Source organism: Ceratotherium simum, chromosome 31 (assembly GCF_057802395.1).
Source record: "Ceratotherium simum simum isolate JZ-2026a chromosome 31, ASM5780239v1, whole genome shotgun sequence".
Lineage (NCBI taxonomy): Eukaryota > Metazoa > Chordata > Mammalia > Perissodactyla > Rhinocerotidae > Ceratotherium > Ceratotherium simum.
The window spans coordinates 7,883,646-7,910,816 of record NC_141930.1 but is presented as its reverse complement, the minus strand read 5'-3'; the positions used below and the strand labels follow the sequence as shown (position 1 = coordinate 7,910,816).

General features: G+C 37.4%; 1 protein-coding gene across 1 annotated transcript in view; it reads right to left on the bottom strand.

The window, feature by feature from the left end:
- The window catches only part of MRPS28 (mitochondrial ribosomal protein S28), a 108,792-nt gene that overhangs the window by 62,314 nt on the left and 19,307 nt on the right, over window positions 1-27,171 (bottom strand). Inside the window, exon 2 of the mRNA XM_004427138.3 lies at window positions 25,389-25,570. Within this exon, the coding sequence (XP_004427195.1) occupies window positions 25,389-25,570 (182 nt within the window). The remainder of the gene's footprint in view (window positions 1-25,388; window positions 25,571-27,171) is intronic.

Sequence of the window (27,171 nt, the reverse complement as noted above, 5' to 3'; positions counted from 1 at the left end):
TGACAACAGCCAAGAAGGAAAACGAGAGCAGGAAGTATTGGTGTGTGGATACCTATTCTTGGCTCCCAGAAATAAAAATTAACTTAAACTAGCTTAAGAAGAGAGAGGGAGAAAAGGAATTCATTATTAGGAGACATGGATGCCTTAAGAAACCAGAGCAGCTTCAAGGAGGGCTGGGCCTAGACACTGAGAAGCCATGAGAGACTGGAGCAGTGATCTCCCTCTCATGATTCTCACCCCTCCTCGCTCGCTCCACTTGTCTGCATAATTCTTCTTTCTTTGAACCAGCGCTCTCTGTTTTCCAGTCTGTATGGCATATCACATGGCTCCTCAAAGCCTTTGAATTTACGTGTTAAAGCCCCACATGTGAAAAGACTAATTATCTTTCTCTTGTTGCCAATTCCAAATTCCAGGGGATGGAACTTGGATTGGTTCCAGCTTGGTTCAGGTACCTGCTCTGGTCTAATCAGGTAGGAAAGGCCACGGGGTCTCACCATGGCTGCCCACACTGCTTAGGTGGTTAGGTAGCTAAGAGTGCTGTTGGGTGCTGGAATCTGCAAAAGGCACTGAGCATAAGCAAGAAACAAGTGCTATGCAGAGCAACATGCTTTCTGAGGGGATCTTTACACCAGCCTGTACTGGCAGGCAGGGGTCAGGTTGGATAATCAAGGTTGAGGGCACTGCCTGAGGCCTTGGGCAGGGGGATAAGATGCCATTTGGCCTCAGGCAAAGAGACGGAGGGCAGAATTCCTTAAGCAGCAGAAGAGCATACAACAGAGAGATATGCCGCCAGCACTGCCCCAAGAAGCTGACAGGTCACGTTTGAACAGAAGCTGCCAATTCTTCTTCTCCACTTTCTCCACATTTGGCTAGGACAGAGATTCTTCCGACAGAACTGCTAAGCCTCTTCTCCCTGGAGCCTCTACTAAATATCTTGAGTTTTTGTTTCCTATACTAAACATTCTGCCTGGCCTCAACTCATATAATTCAATACATACTACTTAGATTATCTTGACTGCAGAGATTTAAATAAGTAAAAGTTAGTATGGCAAAATGATTTTGCTAATCTCTCAAGGAAAGAATGATTATCTACCCATTTGTTCAGCCTATAAATCCTACCATAACCCTTTATCTCTATCTCCTTCCTGCTTATTTACCTATCAATTCTTACTCTGAAATATCTTTTTAATCAGTCCCCTCAATTCTATCAACAATGCCACAGTCTTAAATCAAGATCTTATTATCTCTTTCCTGAATTTTTAGAATAGACTCCTAATTGATCTTCCTGCTTTCAAATCTCCAATACACATTGTACCAGCTTCAAAAATAATTTCCATTTTAAAGCAAAATCCTGTCCTTGTCACGCCCCTGCTTGTAAGTTTCTACTAGTTCCTCACAGCCTACAGCAGAGGTCCCAAGCCACACCTGTCCATCAGAACCGCCTAGATTCCTAACCCTCATCCTAAACTTTCTGAATCAGAATCTCCAAGAGTGGGGCTTAGGAATTCACCTTTTTAACAAACTCCCCACTTGATTCTGATGTATCTAGCCCAGCATCAATCTCTGGATTTGTGTTATAGAACTGCTCTATAACATAGAGTCCAGACTCCCTGAATAGAACATAAGTCAATTCACAATCTGATTCCAACCTATCTCTTTTAATCTCATCCTCGTAACTTTCCCATCCCCACCTTTCTCATAACATACAAACCTTTCATACTGCTGGGTATCCATACATCTGCCTCCTTCCCCTCTTCTCTACTTAGGGAACTTATACTCATTCTTTAGAAATCAGATGTTACCTCCTCTGTGAAGCCTTCCCTGACTGCCCCTAGCATTTATTCATTCTTTATGATAGGGTTGAAGAGGCAGTCTGGTGTGGCGGTCAAGAGGACAGGCTCTGCAGCCAGAGTGCAAAGGTCTGAATCCAGGCTCTGCCAAGTACTAATGAGTAAGTGAGTAACACGTGGCTCAGACGAGTTCTTCAGCCTCTCTGTGCCCTGAGCTGCCTGCACTATAAAATAGGAACAATAGTGTGTGTCCAATGTAATTGTTGTGAGGGTTAACGAATTAATGCATGTAAAGTATTTGCCTGGATCTCAGCAATTGGTCATTAAATATTAGCTTCCTGTCTAGAAGTTATTCCTATCTCTCAGACTATGAACCAGCCTTTTACATTAAGCCGATCAATTCAAGAATTCTCTTTCTTAGTTGTGGTACAAACTAAAACAAAAATGTAATTTATATATAAACTTCAATATAACTTCTTTTCACTTACTTCTGAAAAGGTGACTGAGGATGATGTAATAAAAAAAGTCATTTATATAGGAAGGATTGTCTTTTGAAGTCATTCACTAGGGAGACAGAAACAACTTGGAAATCTTAGATATCTATTTGAATTTGAAAGAAGAAAGGAAATATTGAGCCTCACTTATGGCTATTATTTTTTTAATATACAGAAAAAGAAGTGAAAAATCTGGAATAAAATCGCACAGAACAAAATTTCCATTACTTATAAAACCAAACTTTTAGCCAAAAACATATTTCAAGAAATCCTGTAGGTTTTCTTTCAAAATAACTAGAAACAGTACAAAAACTTTTTATAAATCCTGCCTTTTCTCTAATTACCAAAGTAATATCTGAAATGGAAAGAAGACAGTGACAGAAAAACTTGGTCATCTGCAACAAAAGGAAGACAAATTATGGCTATGCAAGGTGAGAAGTAAACAGGAAAACTAAATTTGTGCTCAGGTGTAAAATGAGCATCCTCTGTAATGTTACATCATTACTACACGCATTCTTGTCTATTTTTCTTATTTTGCTTCTAAAATATCAGCTATTAAGAAAGGGTAGAAACAAAATACAGTGACATCTGATAACAAGAGTCAGCTCTTCTGCAGAACCCATTCATTCATTCAACAAATATTTATCGAGCACCTAGTATTATATGAGCTTGGACCCAGCAGTAAACAAAGGAGCCAGGCATGTGTGATGCATTCCTATGGTGCTTATCATGGGAACCAGCTCTACATCCCAGCAAGTCCAGCACAGCTTCCATACCTTTTACACTGCCATATGGAACATATGATTCCACCTCCAAATGATCACCATCAGCAGCTCCAGAAGATCAAACCTATCCTGCTCCCAGACTCCCAGATCATGAGTGTCTAACCTAGGTTCATGGGTCCCTAAAGGTTACTGGGAGTGTTGGGGGAATCTGTGAACTCTCTAATATTACATGCAAAATGTGTGTCTGTACATACACGTGTAAATTTTCCTAGACAATGTGCTTTCACTGTATTCTCACGTGGGCCCATAATTTTAAAAAGTATAAACAATCATTGGTCTAGGTGTAGGAAAATTCCTACAATTCTATCCTATTGAAAAAGCTGCCACCACATACCAACATGGAGAGCACTTGGCAAATTCCTCATCTGACATTTTATAGCACAGTATTCAACAACTTTATCATCGACAAGTTATGCTTGCTCCTCTAAATTCTGTCCTGTAATGTTTTGAGTACCAACAATCTAGTCAGTCTCTGAGACAAAGACTTCTTCCCAAAAAACTGTTTATAGAACTTGGGCTCCAGCAACTCGTGCAATATAATCCTTGTGTATAACTAAACCACAGAAAAATAACTCCTTAATTTGTGGTTAGAATAACCACTGCAGAACAACCTACAGTGGGTGGCATGAAACTATCACAATTATAAAGTAACCAAGCAAATAATATACTCTGTCTATAACAGATAAAACGTTATAAATCCAAAACATACATTGCTATAAATAAAGTCTGTGGTTATTTGCTGAGATACTCTGACTACCAGTGCAGTGACAAGGGCTACTCTTAGCATGTTTTATAAAGCAGTAACTACAGCTATCGGACAGTAGACTCAGTGGCACCACATGTATTGTTTGGGCTAAGAAATGAGGCGAACTGCACTGTATAGGAATGCTGGGAAAATGCTGCCTTTAATATAAACAAACAATGGACTTTCCTTTAGAAGCTATGATAAGGGAGAGGGCAGCACCATTAGTTCTACTAAATCAGCATGCCTGCAATTTGGGAAACCATTGAATAAGAGCAATCAGTGTGTCTAAATGCATATTTGTTGACAGCTATAATCAGATAATTTCCCCCAAAATTAAAATCACAGATTTTCAAGTTGGGAAGGTTCTAAAAATGGATCAACAAGACAAAGGACTGAGGACCAAAGAGAGTATGTGACTTACTCAAGTTCACAAAACAGAACAGAAAGAAACGAGTCTCTTGACTCACTTATGTTGCCATTCTTACACAGAAAAGTTCTTTTTTTAAAAAATATTAAAATATAATTCACATACCATATAATTCTCCCATTTAAATAAAGTAAATGCTTCAATAGCTTTAAGTATATTCACTAAAAAGAGTTGTGCAGCCATCACCACAATCAATTTTTGAACATTTTCATCACTCCAAAAAGAAATTCTATAGCCCTTAGCCATCACCCCCTAAGCCCCTCCCCCCCTTCCTTCTATCCCTAGGCAACCACTAATCTACTTTCTGCCTCTATATATTTGCCTATTCTGGAGATTTCACACACATGGAATCACATAATATGTAGTCCTTTGTGACTGGCTTCTTTCACTTGGCATAATGTTTTCAAGGTTCAGCCATGTTGTATCATGTATCAGTACTTCATTACTTTTTATGGCTGAATAATATTCCACTGTATACATGTGTATATATAATATTGTCTTTATCAATTCATCTGTTGGTGGGAATTTGGGTTGTTCCCATCTTTTGGCTTTTAGAATAAGGCTGCTATGAACATTTGTGTTCAAGTTTTTGAATGGACATATGTTTTTATTTCTTTTGGTTATATACCTAGGAGTGGGAATTGCTGGATCATATGGTAACTCCGTTTAAGCATTTAAGGAACCGCCAAACTATTTTCCAAAGTGGCTGCATCATTTTACATTCCTCTCACCAGAAAGTGCCTGCTTTTAAAATCATAACAATTAATCCAATCATGAACACAAACCTCTCCTCTTATTTTCTGCTAATAGGTAACTGAAAAAAAAAACCAAAGTACAGATAAATATGTTTTTTAAAAACCACACATTATTAGTACATGAAATTCAGATGCAGAATTCAGAACACAGAAAGATAGCTTTAAATTGCTATTTTAAAAAGAGTTACCATGTAGTAAATATTCCCTTTATTACTTAAACCATGTGAAAATATTACACATGAGCTAGAGATATATATCAAACATTCTAAAATACTGGGAAATCTTAAACATGAATTTAAAAAGACAAATTAAATTTTCTCAAAAACTAGAATTTATCTAATCAGGTGATATCTACATACTTTCAGTCATTAGAAGAAAAAAAATCTATCTTTAAAATGGAAAACTGATTGGTATTCAACAAGGCAAAGTAAATGCAGTATGCTGATTTGGAAAAGAAAATGAAAGCTAGCTTCTACAACCATATAGTAAAGAGTTATTGTTCAATGGGTTTGTGGTAAGTAATTTGGGAACAACAACTTTATAAACTACGCAGTAAACTGTATATCCTGGCCAGCAAGGGGCTTTGCTTCTATTCATTGAATGTGCTTCCCATATAGGAAGGCTAGGGCAAGTTACTGTCTATGACTACTACATGTGAAGTAGAGACCAAAGGAAAATTTGGCCAAGCATCACTAACGCCCACGGGTATTTCTGCCAAGGAGAGAGTCCAGAACTGTGGGAACCGCAGCAGGTAGACAAGTGTCCATGGGGAAGTGGGACTAGGAACCGAAAGAGAGGTGAAGAGCCTCAGAAGACACAGGTGAGTGGTGCATAGAAATCTGAACATTTATCACATTCCAGCACCTGCCATTTTGTCCCTTCTTGTCAGCAGTGATTACAACCTTCCATAATGGTCTTTAGCCTCACCATTACAATCTCTGGACAGTGGTGGCTGACGAAGTAGGAAACACAGTTTATATCATAAGCCAGCACCCTCACAGAGATCTCTTTCTACACACACATACACACACAACTGAAATAAGTTTCCCCAAAGCAATCAGTCTTTATACGTGTAGTGCATTCTAATATTTCCTATTCTATTTTACTAAAAAAAAAAAAGGCTGAGAATGACCCAGTACATTGTGATGTACAGTTTATCAAGGACATATCTCAAAAGAAATGATAATAATATAATGAGTTAAAAGGCAAAAAAATTTGTGTCCTAGGGACAACAGAAGAAGGTAACAAGAGCTCTATGAATATTAGTGATTATTATTACAGGGGGGCACTAGGAGTCCTAACTTATTCCAAAATAAATTTCAAATAGTTTAAAATAAATTAAGACTGAAATATAAAACTATAAAATACTAGAAGAAAACATATGTCAATATTTCTATGAGGCAATGGTCTTTCTAAATATAACAACAAACTAGAAACTATAAAACAAAAAATATATAAAATCAATTATATAATAATACAAAATTTTGTATGGCAAAAGTAACCGACAATGAACTGGGAGTAAATAGTTTTAACAGTTATGATGAAAAGTGATAAATCCGAAAGACTAATGAGCAACTGGAACAGGCCAATAAAACTGGAATACAAAATTCATTTTAGAATTAAATAAATGGCAAGATGTTCACCACTGCTAATGATCAAAAATGCAAATTAAAACAATCACATAATATTTTTGTCCATTAGATTGGCAAACATGAAAAATAAAATAACACCTCATGTTAGAGAGAAACAGTTACTTTGTGGCAAATTAGAAATGTGTATAAGTTTTTAAAGAATGTATATCCCTTCTAGTTCTCCCACTCCAAAGAATTATCCCAAGAAAATAATCAGATAATCACACCAAGATTTATGCACAGAATTGCCACTGAAGTGTTGTTTACAAAAATAATGAAAATTGGAAATAACATCAATATAAATCAGTAGGAGACTAGTTAAATAAATTATAGTAATGGAATGCTATGTAGTCTTTAACAATTTTATTTATGCCATATTTAGATACCTATCTATTTGGGGGGGAATTGAGTTAGAAAATAGTAATCAAAAATACGATTTTTTGTTAGGAACTTTTTTTTACATATATTTCAAAATGTTTTCACTAGGTGATCTTTGTTTTCTTCCATTAATTTATCTGAATTTGTATTTTGCAATCAGCTTGAATTACTTTTATAATACAATGGTATTTTTAAAATAAAAAGATACACAATCTTAGTTATATCAAGAGCTCCTATACATAGATCAGGAAGATACTATAATCCTAATAGATAGGGCCAGCCCCGTGGCTTAGTGGTTAAGTGCGCGCGCTCCGCTGCTGGCGGCCTGGGTTCGGATCCCGGCGCGCACCAACGCACCGCCTCTCCGGCCATGCTGAGGCCGCATCCCACATACAGCAACTAGAAGGATGTGCAGCTATGACATACAACTATCTACTGGGGCTTTGGGGGAAAAAAATAAATAAATAAAATTAAAAAAAAAAATCCTAATCAATAAATAAGCTAAGCAAAGAAACCGACAATTTACAGAAAAGGAAATACTGTTAATAAATAAGCATATGAAATGTTCAATCTGTTTGCATAAGCCTGAAAAATATCAATAACCTTGAAACCTAGTTACTCTACTTAATCTTTCCTCAAGAAATAATCCTAGAAGTCTTACCCACGAAGATGTTCACAGCTGTGTCATTTTTAAGAATAAAAAAGTGGAAACAACCTAAATGTCTAATAAACAGAATGCTTAAAGACACAGTGTTATATTCAATGATATATAATATATAACACATCCCTCATAATGAAAAAGGCTATGTTATAAAAACTCATGTTTCCAAATGATATAAAGTATGATTAAAACCATATACAAACAAAACAAAAATCTGTATCCAGACAAAAAGACTGGAAGGGAATTCACCAAAATGATTAGTGAACCTACGAAGTTTTAAAATTTTCCTACTTAGAGAATTTCCCATAACTTTTTTATGAGAATGCATTACTTTTACAAGTTGAAACAAAAAGAAAAAAATTAATAACAGAAATACCAACATAAATGTAATTTTATTAATTTGGCTTGATCACTGAAGAATACTGGCTTTGACATTGCAGTTATCAATGTATAGAATAAATGAATGAATTAAAGTTTTACTCTAAAATGAAGAAACAGGGCTGGCCCCGTGGCTTGGCGGTTAAGTGCGCGCGCTCCGCTGCTGGTGGCCCAGGTTCGGATCCCGGGCGCGCACCGACGCACCGCTTCTCCGGCCATGCTGAGGCCGAGTCCCACATACAGCAACTAGAAGGATGTGTAGCTATGACATACAACTATCTACTGGGGCTTTAAGGGGAAAAAAATAAATAAATAAAATCTTTAAAATGAAGAAACAAACAGAATTAATTGAGTTTGGTTTGGTCAACAGCATATTTTTATAATAAAAGAATATACAGGAAAATGAGAAAGAATATTTGCTTAAGTTGAAATTCATGCATTTTCAGTGTCATAAAATTTTAATGTAAAAGAACAGTATTTGATGATATTTACAATGATAGAATACTTCTTTTTTTCTACTTTCCTTTTTCTTATAAAATGCAACTAGAAATATTTTATTTGGTCAATTATCCAATTCAAAAAAATGAGCCTGAAAACAGAGCTATACACCTAAATACGTAGATAGACCACATCGCAATGTCATTAGTTAAAAAGATACACTTTGAAATTCAGACTAGAAAGGTCAACGTGGGAACAGTCCATCTGTTTATCAATCAATGGTAGTTTATGGTTGACAATAATGTGGCTGAATTTAGCTTAACTTAGATAAATATTACTTGATAACATCTCTGGTAAAGTGATTTGGTAAAAAAGAAATCAAAATGTGTGGCCTAAGATAAACAATGGCTTATACTTAATGTTTCTTAATTCCTATACAAAAGATCACTGCAACAAAAAGTTGAAAAAAGTGATATCTAGAGGTATATTTTATTTGATAAATCTGTTATTTAAATATATTAAAAGAAACAGATCTGTCCTAAGTGCACAGACTGTTCAGGATTTCGTCCTCACAATGCACTGCGGAACAGGTCAGGCTCCACTCCAAACTCCACCGTGTGCTAGTTTATTGACTCTGCATAAGTTTCATAACTTCTCTAGGCCTCAGTCTCCTTGCCTACAAAATGTGAATAATGTTGTCCAGCTCAAAATGTTACTGTATCTTATCCTTTTTTTCTCTACAAAATTCAGTGTAATTTACCTCAAATATAAAAAAGACAGAATCAAAGAGTAAATTGTGGTTATGTATTTGAGGACTGAATAGAGAATTTGGGTTATGACCTTAATTTCACCCACTCTCCACCCCACCCCATCTCTGAAAAAACAAAACAAAAAAATAAATAAATATGCAGTTTCCAAGAATTGTGACATAATTTTATTTTCCAGAAAATGAAATCAGTGGATAACCACCCCTTAGGAAATGAGCAAAGAACAAACTCATTTACCATGAGTTAAGACATAATAATTAGAACGGAAAGAGGCAAAAACTCATTACCTTAATTATGTATTGTTTTTTTACTATAGAAAGTTGAAAAATATTATCAGAAATTCTCCGAAACAAACATATCTTAGTAGTAATTTCTAATATAAAAAGCATTCCATCACTAATTTTTGTTTTGTTTTATATTTTTATTTGAAGATAGAGAGGGACACATAACGTACACCTTCAAAATTCAGCCAGCCTAAAAAGGTAAATAATTTTTATTCTGAAAAATACAAAATTTCAAGAAGAAAAACCGTACCTAAGGAGACACTGGATAATGTTTATTCAAAATGTTTGTGAGTGTCTTGATTCTCTGAGAAGTAGGCCTGGAGAAAGGCCTTTGGGGTGGGATCCCAGCTCTGCCACTGAAGAGTTGTTGGAGCAAAGCCGCAGAGCTCAGTGGCTAGGTAAGAGGACAGTAATTCCCCGTCCCCTTCTCCCTGGCAGTACTCCAAGAGAAAAAGCTTAGAGGCATGTTTCAGAGCCTTCCTGAGTAGGGAGGGGCCATCTTATACAGGTCTGATCCAGGTAATACAGGCTGAAGTCTGCAATGGGTTTCTAAAAAGGCTTCTGTTTTCCTGATAAAAGGGACCCAGGGAAGCTGCCCGTGCCCTCCCCATTCTCTTTCCTCTCTTGAGCAGAGACATGTTGCCCTTGAGAATCAGCAGCCTTACTGCACCCATGAGCAAGAAGCATGAAGCCAGCACTGACGTTGCTGTCGAGCTGCTGAAGCAACCCAGAAGCCACCAACATCCAGAATTCCTAGACAAGAAACCTAAGTCTCCGTGTGTTTAAGCCACAAGTCCTCAAGTTTTCTGCTATTTGCATTGACACAAGTCTAAGTGATTTGGAAAGTCACTTAAATTCTGAGGCTCACTTCCTCACCTGTAAAGTAGGTATAATAACAGTAAGACAAGTATGTAAAGCATAGTGTCTGTCTGAAAAGGTTCCATAATGTCAGCTGTTCATTATGATGAGGATGATGAGGATGATGGGGATGATGAGGATGATGAGGATGATGATACGACGACCTCATTTAATTCTCACACCAACCATTTGGGGTAAGTACTATCATTTCATTCATCCTTTTAAAGACAAGAAAATCGAGCTCCTAAGAAGTTAAGCAACTTGCCCAAGATCACACAATTAATAAGTAGTAGAGCCAGGATTCAAATTCAGGAATTCTTATTTCAGGGTCAACGAGCTTAAACCACTATGATACTTAGAAAAGTGACTAAACATAGTAAGAGCTAACAGCTAATAATCGTTGGCTATAATGACTATGATAATGTTAGACAACTGTGAGGAAAAGAACAGATACATCCTAACTTTCAATTTGGGAAAATAATAAATTCTCATTTAATTCAACATAAATTTTATTTTTCTTCTTAAAATTGAGATACCTCTCATTTCTTTACTGAAACAAGAATACTCAAGCCTCTCCATTGAAGGTAATTTTGTTCCTTTATAACACCACAGGAAAACTAAGAACAGTATATCTCAACCACTAATTGCAACACCCTACTGTTAGCTAAATGCTTTTGTGACTACTGTCTATCAAAAAAGCAAGCAATGAATATTTATGGTGAACTGATAATCTGCAAGGCACTATGCCAGACATTTTAAAATTATTTTTGCCAAAAGATATAGCATATGTTTATTTTCTTAAAGTGACTTAAGATTCCTTTGGAGGGAGAATTTCATAACAGTTCTAAAAATTAGGAAGTGACTGCTGCTATTATATCAACATCATCATATCATCATCACCATAATCACTATTACTAACATATATAGAATTTATATCACAAACTAACATATGCTAAGCTTTACTTTTGGAACATTTTCCTTCAAATTTCAGATGTTTCCTTCAATGAAATAAATGAAACAAGGAACTTAAAAAATCCATGCTGAAGACACAGTATTTGAAAAATAAGCTAAATTCAGAATTAAAGTTTCTAAATAAATTACATTCAGGAAACAGGCAGGCTAACATATTTGCAATTGCAATCAGGAAAAGATACTTGTTTCCAGAATAGATTTTGAGATTTAAAGAGTTTATGTTTAGCTGTTAACTTTCAAAAATAGTTTGGCATATATCTTTCTAGTAAATAAAAAATAAATGTAACGTAAAGGCCAAAACAAAATGGACGGTGAGTAAAACAGAAGTTTTGAGGTAAGGTTAACTCAAGTAAAAATGCTGAGTCTCAAAATATGTACAAGCACAGCAACATATTTTAGAAGCCAAATAATTTCAAATTATATATTACACACTGAAAGAGGTATAACTCTCTCCATTGTATATCATAACAAATAGTTGATAACCCCATTTTCAAACAAGTGCTATATATAAAAGAAAATGCTTTCAAGGAAAATACATCAAGGAAAGATTCATTTTCTTAATAAATTCAAAAATGACACAGGCAATAGCATAAAATCCACATGAACATTATAATATGTTCAATCAGTACTAATTAAGGATCTAATTATACCTATTTAATAGCTAATTTGCATTTTAAAAAGGAACACAAAGTATTCTATTTTAGGTCCAAAATTAAGGTTCTGAATTAAAACTTTAAAAGAAACCTAACTGTAGTATATTTATGGAAAAATCTTTTCTTAAAAATTAAAAAAGCTAAAAACAAAGCATTATATTTTCAAGTATAGGACTACGTTGAATCTGATTCCTAATTTACCAAATAAAAGAAAAATGGATACATATAAACAGAGACATCTATAAGTGTCATTTATTGGCACATAAAGTGCTTTTCAATTATTATATGCTGTGGTTTTTAAAATAGGGGAGCTCTGAAACACTCCTTTTGAACAATTCTCTTGTTCAATTAGCCTAGTGTTTAGACTCTCAGGTCAATGAACTTGTACCGTACACACTGTTGGATGTAGTACTAGAACCAAGGCCTCCTGCCCTCCACTCCCATGTTCTTTCTGGTACCTGCCCTGCTCAACTTCCCTGCACATGCATAGCCAAAAACTATCGTATCTCCTCCCTACCATTTTATCCTCTAAAATTTAATAAAGCACTTTTAGAGGAATGTAGAAAAAGAACAGGGAAGTAGACGGAGAACCAAGAAAATGAAAGTAGTATACGACAATTTCAGAGAAGGGAATAGCCAATAGTGTTGAATACTACAGCGCTTGAGCAAAATTGTTGGGCAGGTGACCAGAAGGTCACTGATGAACTAGCACAACGGCGACGGCAGAGCCAGGTGGGCTGAACTGAGGAATGAATGGAAATTTAGAAAACAAGGGCAATTTTCAGGACAGGGAGGAAGAGAACAATAGTTTGAAGGGGAAACAAGGTAAAATGTTCCAGATTTTATCAAATTTTCTAGAAAAGATGATACAGAGGAAATTTAAGGTAGAGAATAGGAATCCAGGGAGTAATAGGTTGAATCAAATGAAATTTCAGATATTCAACTACTTTTTACTTAAAAAACAGCAATTTTATGTGGATCAAACTAATGTATGAACTTGACTTCAATAAAGAAGGAGTTAGGTTATCTGCTAAGGAGGTGGAAGGGAGGAACAAAAGGCCTAAGAGTGAAAAAGGTAAAGTAATAGGAAATCTACTAGAAACGAATGAAAGAATTCTGAGAACTCTGGTTGAAGTTGGATAATATGAACCTATACTGAATACACCTGGCCAGGTTACACTACTTCTCCAAAAGGATCCCATTTGCTATTCTTACATTTGCATTTCACTTCTAGAAATACAGCTATTCTGCTCTAATACGATGCCTGAATCTGAACACTGCAAGATGTCTTCAAGTGAGTCACTGCCGCTTAATGGGGCACAAACACAAATCTGCACTCATGCTGTTGCCTTTGCCTTTTGGTGTTTTGTTTTGTTTTTGCTGATACATGCAAAAGATATACAAACTTAGAGCCCAATGTGAAGTTACTAACTCCAGGTCTACTGTTATTCTACAGCTTAATTTCTCATAAATCCAATCCCATATGGCACATATCTACACAATAACCACATGTCTAAAACAGAGCTGCACATCCTGCCCTAGGAACAGCTCCTCTACCCAACTTCCTTACTGCTGTGACTTCTATTTTTCAAGTCACCTGGGCCGGAAAACTCAAGCACCAGTCACCAAATCCTATCAGTGATTTCTTTGAACAGTCTCTCCTGGTTTTCCTCTCCCATCTCTTCTCGCTCTAGTCCAGCCCCTGATCAGCTGCTGCCTGGTTTACTATGACAGTCTCAGAACTGGCCTTGCTGTGTCCATTCCAGCTCACACATCACTACTAACGTTATCGTCCAAAAATACCAATCCCCAAATCCCACTCCTCTGTCTCTCCACTGTCATAATTTTTCAGCCTAAAATTCAGAATTTTCTATAAGGATCCTTTCCTATCTAGCAAAGCAAATATTTCATTACTCCCTAAAACTTCATCTAAGCAAGGGATTTTGACCACTGCGGTGGTTTTAAAATGCATACTTATATTTTGTACACACTTCCCTCTAAAAGGTAGAGACTAATTCCCCTCCCCTGGATTGTGGGCTGGGCTAAGTGACTTGCCTCCAATGAACAGAATATGGCAGAAGTCATAATATGTGACTGGGTCATAAAAGACACCACAGCCACCTCAAGCTCTCTCTCTTAGATTATTCACTCTGGGGAAAGCTAACTGCTATGCTGTAAAGACACTCAAGCAGCCCTATGGAGAGGTCCATGTGATGAGGAACCGAGGCCCCCTGCCAACACCCAACACTAATTTGCCAGGCATGCATGGGAGCCACCTTAGAAGCAAATCCTCCAGCCCCAGTCCAGCCTTCAGATGTTTGCAGCCCTGGCTAATATTTGAACTGAACCTCATGAGGGACTCTGAGCCAGAACTATCCAACCAAGACACTGCTGGATCCCTGACCCACAGCAATTGTGTGAGATAAGAAGTGCTTATTGTTTTAACCACCAAGTTTTGGAGTAACATGTTACACAGACGTAGATAACTAATACAATTCCACGAGGCTTATTCTCAATTCTGTTCCATTGCTCACGCTGTTTCTCCCACACTTGTCTTCTCATTATCCATCTCCCAACATCCCTTCCCCTATCCTTGAGAATCTAGCTAAAGTCCCATCTCCTTGAGGAGGCCCTTTTTTTTGTTTGTTTATGAAACTGCTTCAACTTCCATTTCTCTACCTTCTCCTTTGAACACTTCTATGCTTGACCACATCATTCGTTCAGGCATTTATTCATATATTCCTTTGTGTTACTGTGCTCTATGTATCTTTCCTTCTAAAGATGTTATACATTCTTCTAAACTGCATTCAGCACACTGTAACTAAGATACTCAATAAATATTTGCTGAGAAAATTAATAAATCACACCTAAACACACAGTACCCTGGAAGTGTATTTGATTAGCATAAGTAGTGGTTAACAATAAGGACTTAGTGCTACATTGTCTCAGGTCTGCTTACTTACTAGCTGCAGTCCTTGGGTAAGTTTCTTAAAATCTCTGTAAGCCTTTCTTCAGTGTTTTTTAATGAGGATTCTAACAGCATCTACCTTAGTATAACAAAAAGATTAAAGAAAATAATACATGCAAATCTCTTAGCAAAGGGAGGCAGAGAGAGTGCTCAACAAATGTTAGCTATTACTGTTCTTATTACATATAAATTACAAAATACATTCTGAAATTATGGGTCTCTGAAAGTCTCTAGATGTTATCAAGTGACGATCTAAGTTAATACAAAATTCTACAAACTAAAATAGAACTCATACTTTCTATTAAGATAGCTTTTAATTTTTCTAAAATCCACTCACGTCAACAGAACTACAGCCTGAACCAATTGCAGGCATGCAGCTTGACTTTTTCTGCTTTTTGTCCTGTTAAGATATTAACTTCAAAGCTTTTGTGGGAACACTTAATTGCTTGCATTCCTTAACAAGCAGACACCATAGCAGTTTCCAGATTCACTTTTAACCTTTACAGTCCTGGAAAGGCATATAAGGCAAACTTACTAGACATCCAAATTTACACAATCTCTGGACTGATATAGCTGTACCTATGTGAATACGTTACACGAAGAAAATCAATTTTGCAAATCAATCAAAATAGAATCCAACAGAACAAATCAACCCAATAAAACACTGCTATATGTCCGAGGGGGAAAAAAAAACCTCTGATGCTATTCAGTCTGAATTACATGTGTTTCATAAACTCAGAACATTTCTGGGATTATATTTTATAATTTCTACATATTCTCAAGGTTTCTTATTAAAAAGTTAAATTTAATAGATGTTCTTTTATCCTAAAAAATAATCAGAGATCTGTTAAAGAAAGTCTACTACAGTCATACACTGTATAACACCATTTCCGTCAACAACGGACTGCAGACACAACAGTGGTCCCATAAGATTAATACCATATAGCCTAGGTGTGTAGTAGCTATACCATCCAGTTTTGTGTAAGTAGGCTCTATGACGTTCATACAACAACAAAATCGCATAAGGACCCATTTCTCAGAACATATCCTGTTAAGTGATGCACAACTGTAGAATGATTTTCAATCACCAATGTATTTAAAAACATGCATACTTTTAAATTGAGCACTGTGTCCTCTGGAATCAAAAGAACCACTTAATTCAAATTCTTATTTTTTCTTTTCTCCCATCAATACATCTTGAAAACTTTAGTTTTTGAAACATTCAATATCCATCCCACTCTTTATTTGACCCTATATATCGCACAACTTGAAACAGAAACAAAGACTGGGAAATTAGCTTGTAAACATTCCACCTTAGTGTCAAACAAAAGTACAAATAATATTCAATGCACGTGCTAGTTATCTTAGAACTGCCAATCATGCTTGTTTTGAAACTCCTTGATTTTTCAGAGCTGTCAATCATGTGTGTTGTCTTAGAGATGCCAGTGTAGAAATAATGCTTTAAAAGATGCAATCCTCATTAACACATTAATAAATGGACTTTACTTGTAAAACTAGACCTCAGGATTTTACAGGAATGTATACAATTCTTGAAAAATCAAAATTAAAATGTAACTTTGAAACGAAAAGATTTGGAGAATTTGGCTCTTTTTTTTTTTTTTGTGAGTGAGATCAGCCCTGAGCTAACATCAGATGCCAATCCTCCTCTTTTTGCTGAGGAAGACTGGCCCTGGGCTAACATCCGTGCCCATCTTCCTCTACTTTATACGGGCCGCCGCCGCAGCATGGCCTGACAAGCCGTGCGTCAGTGCGCGCCCGGGATCTGAACCCGCGAACCCCGGGCCACCGAAGCGGAGCGTGCGCACTTAACCGCTCGTGCACAACCAGGCTGGCCCAAGAATTTGGCTCTTTAACCAAACAATAAGCATAGTTTAACCACACAGATTTTATATTTCAGTAAAACGAGAAATGTTTCTTAACTGATACTAATCGAAAGCATTATGACCATAAGTGGGAATGAGAGAATCAAACTAATCTAAATCCGAGCATATTAATTTTTATTTTTGAAGCAGGAAATATATATAATACATTCCCCTTCTCCACTGCCCAATACAACCCAACTTACTATCTACCTAGTCATTCAAGTCTCACATCAAACATCATTCGAAACTTTTCCCTCTACCTCACAACACACGATTACTCAGTCACCAAGCCCTGTTTCTTCTATCTCCTAAATTACTAATAAAAGTGTCCCTTCCTGACCCTCAGATTTAATTCACATTCTCATCATTTCTTTCCAGAAGCTTCCTTACTAGCATCCCTAACTCCAGTTTCATTCTTCCAATACATGCTCCACACCACTGCCAGAATGATCTCACTGAAACACAAATCTGGTCCATGTTACCTGCTACAATATTTTAATGGCTCTTTACCCCTTTCAGAATAAAGCCCCAATTTTTCAGAATGGCATATAAATCCCTTGAACATCTGGCTCCTGCCCATCGCCCCACTCTCCCATCACTCCTCTTAAACTTAGGCCAATTAAGATACCTGAGTTCCCAGAAAAGCCAAGCTCTCTCTCACTTAAAACTTTTGCAAGTGCAGCTTCCTCTCATTTTATGCACTTTTTACCTCCTAACCATCTTTTACAACTGAATTTCAATTGTTAATTCCTCTGCGAAACCTTCTCTGACACAAGCTGACTGAATCATCAATCTCCTCTTCTTCATTTCTGTAGAATACAGTAAATAGAACTTATACAGTGTTATATATATTGGTTTATGTCTCTAGCTCTCTGACTAAATCATCAACTCCCTGAAGGCACGGGGAGTTGTCTTTAATCTGTACATCCCTAGCGTTAAACACAGAGGTAGTACATAAGAGCTACTTACTAAATGTTTACTGACTGAGTGAAAAGTCATACCATGGCCCAGTTTATTTTTTAAAAAATTGATAAAATCAGCAGCTTAATTCTTTGTGGTTGCCATGAGGTTTACATATAACAACTTATATTTATAAGTCTATTTGAAGTTGATAACAACTTAAGTTTGAACACATTCTAAAGCTCTACATTTTTACTCTCCACTCCCCATGTTTTATGTCTTTGATGCCACATTTTACATCTTCTTACCTTATATATCATTTAACTAATTATTGTAATTACAGTTATTTTTACTACTTTTGCCTTTTAACCTTCATACTAGCATTATAAGTGAGTAATCCATTACCTTTACCATATATTTACCTTTACCAGTGAGATTTATACTTTCCTGTGTTTTCTTGTTACTACTTAGCACCCCTTCTTTTCAGCTTAAAGAAGTCCCTTTACCATTTCCTGTAAGGCTGGGTTAGTGGTAATGAACTCCTTTAGCTTTTGCTTGTCTGGAAAACTCTTTATCTCTCCTTCAATTCTGAATGATAACTTTGCTGGGTAGAGTATTCTTGGTTGGAAGTTTTTCTCTTTAGCACTTTTACTATATTGTGCCACTCCCTTCAGGCCTGCAAAGTTTCTGCTGAAAAATCTGCTGATAGTCTTATGCAGTGGTGGTGGTGCTGGGGAGTCCTTTGTATGTAACAACTTGTTTTTCTCTTGCTGCTTTTAAGATTCTCCCCTTGGGAAGCTCCCTAACTCATTCTACGAAGCTGACATTACCCTGATACCAAAACCAGACAAGGACAACACAAAAAAAGAAAATTACAGGCCAATATCACTGATGAACATCGATGCGAAAATCCTCAACAAAATACTAGCAAATCGCATACAACAATACGTTAAAAAGATTATACACCATGATCAAGTGGGATTTATTCCAGGGATGCAGGGATGGTTTAACATTCGCAAATCAATCAACGTAATACACCACATTAATAAAATGAAGAACAAAAATCACATGATCATCTCAATAGATGCAGAGAAAGCATGTGACAAGATCCAGCATCCATTTATGATTAAAACTCTGAATAAAATGGGTATAGAAGGAAAGTACCTCAACATAATAAAGACCATATATGAGAAACCCACAGCTAATATCATCCTCAATGGTGAAAAACTGAAAGCTATCCCTCTAAGAACAGGAACCAGACAAGGATGCCCACTGTCACCACTCCTATTTAACATAGTACTGGAAGTCCTAGCCAGAGCAATCAGGCAAGAGAAAGAAATAAAAGGGATCCAAATTGGAAAGGAAGAAGTGAAACTGTCACTATTTGCAGATGACATGATTTTATATATAGAAAACCCTAAAGAATCCACCAGAAAACTTTTAGAAGTAATAAACAAATATGGGAAAGTTGCAGGATACAAAATCAACATACAAAAATCAGTTGCATTTCTGTACACTAACAACGAAGTAGCAGAAAGAGAAATTAAGAATACCATCCCATTTACAATTGCAACAAAAGAATAAAATACCTAGGAATAAACTTAACCAAAGAGGTGAAAGATCTGTACACGAAAACTATAAAACATTTCTGAAAGAAATTGAAGAAGACACAAAGAAATGGAAAGATATTCCGTGCTCTTGGATTGGAAGAGTTAACATAGTTAAGATGTCCATACTTCCTAAAGCCATCTATAGATTCAATGCAATCCCTATCAAAGTTCCAACAACATTTTTCACAGAAATAGAACAAAGAATCCTAAAATTTATATGGAACAACAAAAGACCCCGAATAGCTAAAGGAATCCTGAGAAAAAAGAACAAAGCTGGAGGTATCACACTCCCTGATTTCAAAATATACTACAAAGCTATAGTAACCAAAACAGCATGGTACTGGCACAAAAACAGACACACAGATCAATGGAATAGAACCGAAAGCCCAGAAATAAACCCACACATCTATGGACAGCTAATCTTTGACAAAGGAGCCAAGAACATACAATGGGGAAAAGAAAGTCTCTTCAACAAATGGTGTTGGGAAAACTGGATAGCCATATGCAAAAATGAAAGTAGACCCTTACCTTACACCATACACAAAAATTAACTCAAAATGGATTAAAGACTTGAATGTAAGACCTGAAACTGTGAAAGTTCTAGAAGAAAACATAGGCAGTACGCTCTTCGACATCAGTCTTAGCAACATCTTTTCAAACACCACATCTGACCGGGCAAGAGAAACAATAGAAAAAATAAACAAATGGGACTACATCAAACTAAAAAGCTTCTGCACAGCAAAGGAAACCATCAACAAAACGAAAAGACAACCTAACAATTGGGAGAAGATATTTGCAAACCATACATCTGATAAGGGCTTAATCTCCAAAATATATAAAGAACTCATGCATCTCAACAACAAAAACTACCAACCCAATTAAAAATGGGCAAAAGACCTGAACAGACATTTCTCCAAAGAAGATATACAGATGGCCAACAGACACATGAAAAGATGTTCAAAATCACTAACTATCAGGGAAATGCAAATCAAAACTACAATGAGATATCACCTCACGCCTGTCAGAATGGCTATAATTAACAAGACAGGAAACAACATGTGTTGGAGAGGTTGTGGAGAGAAGGGAACTCTCATACACTGCTGGTGGGAGTGCAAACTGGTGCAGCCACTATGGAAAACAGTATGGAGATTCCTCAAAAATCAACACTAGAACTACCATATGATCCAGCTATTCCACTGTTGGGTATTTATCCAAAGAACTTGAAAACACCAATTTGCAAAGGTACATGCACCCTGTGTCCATTGCAGCCTTATTCACGATAGCCAAGACTTGGAAGCAACCTAAGTGCCCATCAAGGGACGAATGGATAAAAAAGCTGTGGTATATATACACAATGGAATACTACTCAGCCATAAGAAACAATGAAATCCAGCCATTTGTGACAACATGGATGGACATTGAGGGCATGATGCAAAGTGAAATAAGTCAGAGGGAGAAGGTCAAATACCGTATGATTTCCTTCATTAAGTAGTAGATAATAACAACAATAAACAAACACATAGGGACAGAGATTGGATTGGTGGTTACCAGAGGGGAAGGGGGGAGGGAGGAGGGTGAAGGGGATAATTGGGTACATGTGTGTGGTGATGGGTTGTAATTAGTATTTTGGTGGTGAACATGATGTAATCTATGCAGAAATAGAAGTACAATGATGTACACCTGAAATTTTTACAATGTTATAAACCAATGTTACTGCAATAAACAAAAAATTAAAAAAATAAATAAATAAATAAATAAATAAATAAATAAAAAGATTCTCCCCTTGTCTTTAACTTTTGACATTTTAATTATAATGTGGGGCTCTTTGGGTTCATCTTATTTGGAACTCCCTGGGCTTTCCAGGTCTGTATGTCTGTTTCTTTCCCTAGGCTAGGGAAGTTTTCAGCCATTATTTCTTCAAGTAAGTTTTCTGCCCTTTTCTCTCTCTCTTCTCCTGGGACTCCTATAATGTGAATGTTAGTCTGCTTGATGTTGTTTCCCTAAGTCCCTTAAGCTATCTTCACCTTTTTTCATTCTTTTCTCTTTATGCTGCTCTGATTGAGTGAGTTCCTCTGCCCTGTCTTCGAGTTCACGGATCCTTTCTTCCGCTTCATCTAGTCTGCTGTTGAACCCCTCTAGTGTATTTTTCAGTTCAGTTATTGTATTCTTCAGCTCTATGACTTCTGTTTGGTACTTTCTTATATTTTCTATCACTTTTTTGAAGTTCTCACTGTGTTTATCCATTCTTCTCCTGAGTTCAGTGAGCATCTTAATGACCATTACTTTGAACTCTTTATCAGATTAATTACTTATCTCCTGTTCATTAAGGTTTTTTCTGAGATTTTATCTTTTACTATTTTGAACATATTCCTCTGTTCATTTTGCTTGATTCTCTGTGTTGCTTTCTATGTATTAGATGAAACAGCCACCTCTCCCAGTTTGGAAGGGTTGGCCTTGTGTAGTAGATGAATCTTATCATTCAACACTGCCCTAGCTCTTGGTTTTCTCTCAAACCTTTGTGATTGTCCAAGTAGCCTATTTAATTTTTTTTTTTTTTTTTGCTGAGGAAGTTTCACCCTGAGCTAACATCTGTTGCCAATCTTCCACTTTTTGCTTGAGGAAGATTCGCCCTGAGCTAATACCTGTGCCAATCATCCTCTACTTCGTATGTGGGTAAGCGCCGCAGCACAGCTGCCAGCAAGTGGTGGAGATCTGCACCTGGGAACTGAACTGAACCTGGGCTGCCAAAGCAAAGTGTGCTAAACTTAACCACTAGGCCACGGGGCCAGCCCCATAGCCTATTTAATTTTTAACAGCTCCCAGTAGTTGAGGGTGTGCCAAGACCTGTCAGTGTCCCAAAGGGGAGGAGCTCAGTCAGCTCCTAGATTCAGGCTGATTGGAAGCCAGATCCCCAGGCAGCAGCTTTTAAAGTATGCAAATATATGCAGTCCTAGGGGACCGCAAGAGTAAGCCCCACTGGCCACCAGCGCCAGGCAATCTGGGGGTGTCCCCCAGGTAGCAGTCGCAAACATCAGGGCTCCAGACAAGTGTATAAGCTCCTTTCTGGGAGATACCAGTGAGCTGCAGAGAGGCAGAAGGAGAGCACTTAGATGGCATCCCCCAGCCTACGTTCCCTGACAGCACATCCATAGCCCCTAGATATGTGCCAAACCTGAAGTCTGCTCCTCAGGCCAAAGCTCTAGGACAAGCAAATAGGCCTCTTTCACAGAAAGATTCAGGGTGTGCTTCAGTCTGCAGGGCCCTGGGGGTGGTTGCCTGCCAAGAACTGCCTCTCTAATTGTACAGTCCTGTGGGGCCCTGGAATGCAAGCCCCCCTGGCCACCAGAGCCAGGTGATCCACAAGTATCCCTTGCATGGCAGCCACGAAAATCAGGGTACCAGACATAAAACTGTGGCACCCAGACACGTATAAGAGCTCCCCTCTGAGAGATGCTGGCACTCTGGCGCACGGAAGAGGGAGAGCACAAAGATAGTGCCAGCCATCTGAGGTCTCAGGAAAGGTTTACAGTCAGCCCTTAGATATGTTAAATTGGAAGCCTACCCCTCAGGCTGCAGTGCTGTGGGACCACAAGTGTAAGCCCCACTGGCCACCAGAGCCAGGTGAAGTTAAGCTTATAGGCCTCTTTCATAGAAAGACTGAGCTCCTGGGTCTGTAACGTCCTGCTGTGCCCTGGGGGTGGTAGCTGTTTAAGAATTCTTTCTCCATTGATTACAATCTTGTGGGACCTGCGAGCATAAGCCCCAGTGGCCACCAGAGCCAGGTGATGCAGATGTGTCCCCTGGCAGCAGCACAAAAATCAGGGCACCAGACAAAGGTGTAAGCTCCCTTCTGGAAGATAGTGGCGAAGCGGCTTAATCCTTGAAACTGATAAATGTATTACAAGTATATTCCAAGCTGACCAACCGAATCAATGCCACAAAGAAAGTTTTTGGACTTAAGAATGTTCTTAAGGAATTTATTTACTCACTTACTTACAAACTCACTGTAAGAACTGGCACCATCTCAAATAGTATTTGAGATCCAGTAATCTCATCTTATTTTTGCTACTGTTCCTACTGGAGGTGTTAAAGTCCCAACCACGATGGCTACCCATGTACAAAACACTCAACACCTTGACTGGTTCAGCAAACACTGTTCTGATATGTGAGAATCCCTATCAAGGGCATCGGTGAATAGGCAGTCAACACAGGCAAACCCCAACCCAGTCACACTTCACTTATCAGGAAGTTAGTTATCTGGTGACATCAAGTCTCCACAGAACCCAGTGGGAATTAAGCAGAGGAGTTTAGGAGCTGTCAAAATACATGTTGAAGTCCGTGTACTGCAGTACATGCACTTTATGTAGAGAAGAGGCTGCGAGGTCTTTACTCAAACACTAGTTGTTCTTATTCTAAACACAACAAATCTGGTGACCAATTTCCCAGGCATCAGCGTATTAGGAGAAGAGAATTAAGAGGTCTAAGCAAGCTAAAAAAAAGCAGACACAGGCACAACAGCAAGAAAAGAAAGATGACACCCAAAGGTAAGACACTAAAACTACAGAACTGGGGGGTACATGGTTAAGGAGCAATACTTCTATATATTTGAATTATGATAAAATACAGAAATTAATGTTTATAATTATGACCCTGGGTCATCAAAAACAAAGATTAAAGAAAACAGGTTAAACTACTTTAGGTCTAACAAGGGTCAAAGAAAGTAGATGACAGAGTTTATAAAAAGAAACAAAGAAATAAAAATTAAGTATTACATGTATAAAGAGTCAACTTTCTACTATTTACGGAATAAACTTTTTTGAAATAGATCATCCCCAAATAACACCTAGACTAGCATGTTAACCCTAAGTTACTAATCACTGCCAGACATTAACCAGTTCTGTGACTATCGGTAACTCACGGCCTTCTTTTATCAGACAGCTAGTTGTTAAACATTTCCTCACAGATCACTGATCTGAGAAAATGTGTATTTCTGTTAAGTTTGTCAGGTCCTATTCAGATTCAAGTAGAATGAGCTCACGTCTCCTACTTGGGTGAGCCCAGTTTTCAACTGGACCTTTGGATATCCAGAGCTCTCAGGAGAGAGGCAACCCGTTCTCATAACTGCTCTCTTCAGTCTAGAATAGACTCTTTCCCTATTCATTTCTACAATGTGACTCATTTTTAAACACCACAAACTTCTTAATCACTGTAATCTATCCTACCTAAGACACCACTGATTACTAGATTCACTGTTATTTTATGTACTATTAAGAAGAAAACACATTGCCAATTAAATTGATACACCATCAATTGTAAGATGCATCCTGATACCAGAAATATTAAAATCTATAAAGTGTACACTTTAAAAATTGATGGAAAAAAATCATTTCCATCATGTTTACTATTGTTTTCAATCTCGGAATCTTAGTTCAACATCTCCTTTCACTCTTGATATTCTGCTCCTAAATCTCCCACCTTCGTGGTTTCCCCAGTGCATATTTATATTCATAAATATCTTTATCTGCACAGCCTATAAATAGAATGAACTCTGTTTATATGAAATCATATAAGAAAAATAATAATCCTGAGAATAGATGTAAAATAATAAGGAAAGAAAATAATACAGCATCAGCATTTGGTGGAGTTAGAGAAAGGAGCAGGAAGAAGCAGAAATGGTAAATGAGGGGCAAAAAAGGGTACAGGTAAAGTGGCCTGAACAGCATGTATTACTAAAAAGCTAGCTTTTACGTTCTAGTGTGGAATGGCTTATCATCAGGATGAACATGCACACCTTCCCCAAAACTGCTCTTACTGCTTTGAGAAGACACGAATCTGGCCTAACTTGACTAACAAAGTATCTTTTAAGCACTTCAGATTTTTCTTCTAATAGCATTATCAAAAGAAATAGTATATTTTCTGCCTTTTCAAAAGTCACCTAAGCGCAAAAATACTTGTGAGGTATCTCAACTTTTATGAACATTCTTAAAGCACTCGGAAATGATTCTACTTACTCTCCATCCACTTCTGGTCTTCTACATACACAATGAAACTTGCCGCCAAAATCTATATAAAGATCATTCTCCACAATATGAAAGATTCGTCCAATGACCAGTTTATCCTTGGCAGGTCCCATCTGTGTAAGAGGAGAATGTCTCAGCATAGATGCAAAGGATTCCACATTTTTCGGAGAGCCCTAAATGTGAAAAGAGATATTTATATGCATATAATTCAATATAAGGGTTTAATACGGTAGGTATAATAAAATCTTACAGGGGAAATTTTAAAAAGTCAGTTTGCTCTACATTTACATTGTATAGCAATAATAAAAAAAAATTTAAGGGGCCAGCCCAGTGGCATAGAGGTTAGGTTCGCATGCTCCACTTTAGCAGCCCAAGGTTCACAGGTTCGGATCCCGGGCACAGACCTGCACACCACTCATCAAGCCATGCTGTGGCAGCGTCCCATATACAAAGTAGAAGAAGACTGGCAAGATGTTAGCTCAGGGCCAATCTTGCTCACCAAAAAAAAAAAGGAGATGAAAAAATTTAAGTGGAATTTTGCTTTAAAAAGCCAGGTGTGCTCTTCAATTTCCTCTTCCTCCCTTTCCTTCTTGAAGAGCAGCCAGATAAAAGCAGGCGTCTGCACTTGGTGGGGGATGGTGCAGATATGGTGGCCCAGAGTGGAATCTGGAAGCCAAGCAGGGAAAGGAGGGTGTCCTAGACAAGCTTCCCAGCACGGCCGAGGGAGAGCTGGCGGGGTGTCAGGGTCAGAGCAAGAGAGGAGGGCATCCGAGGAGACTGACTCTACTGCTAGCGCTGACCTTCAGGCCCAGCACCAACCATCTGCAAAAAGTGCCTTCCGATTCAGGTTTAGTGCGAGTGACTATTCTTTTAATACAAACTTAAACACGTGTTAGGATAAAAATGACTGAGGGTCCTTCAGTGAGCACTCTGAACATGAGTTCTTGTTATGTAATATTTTTATCTTCTTTTAGAATTTTTTTTTGTAATATTTTTAAATGGCTTGACTTTGTTGTGATTTTCTTCTTTTTCCTAAAGTAAAATTTCAAAGGAAAAATAGCTTCTTTAATTGTTTTGTGCTGCTCATTTTATAGGAGTCTTTTCACATACTGAATTTACTTGAGGTATGACTGAAGGTATAACGCAGGCTGATTACTTCTTTTTTTTTAACTTACAAAATTTCTTTCCAAACGTGCTTTTTCAGGATTCCATGAGAACAGATTTGTGCCTTCTACTCATCTTTAATTTGTGTGTGGTGTGTGCACGTTTTGGCTCAAACCGGAAATACTAAGTTTCTGTTTGTGAGAGCTAATCACAGAGGCACATTAACAATTTGATCTGACTACCTACATCCTGTATTTGGAATGAGTTTTACATTTGTTATTCAAAGGAGAATTATTAAGAGTTTGATAGTATACTTTAAAAACTACAAAACCATATTTATGACTTAGTTTTAATCATGTGGTACTCCAAGAATTACAAACTCAAATGCCAGGCCAGGTGGGGGTTGGTGCGTAGAAGCATATATGCCAGTGGAAAAGACACAGCCACCACTCAGCTCCAGCTGAACCTATAATTCAAGTCCAGTGTTTCCACATCTTTTGATTTTCCAAGAAAAACCAGAAATCCATATACTAATGTAAAATTTCCAATTTTTAAATGTTTATATGTTGAAAAAAAGTCTTTCATTTTATAAATCTGGCAAAACATATTTTGGCCCACGGACCAAAAAGTTCATGACTTTTGCCTCAAGAAAAAAGGTCAAAACACTTAG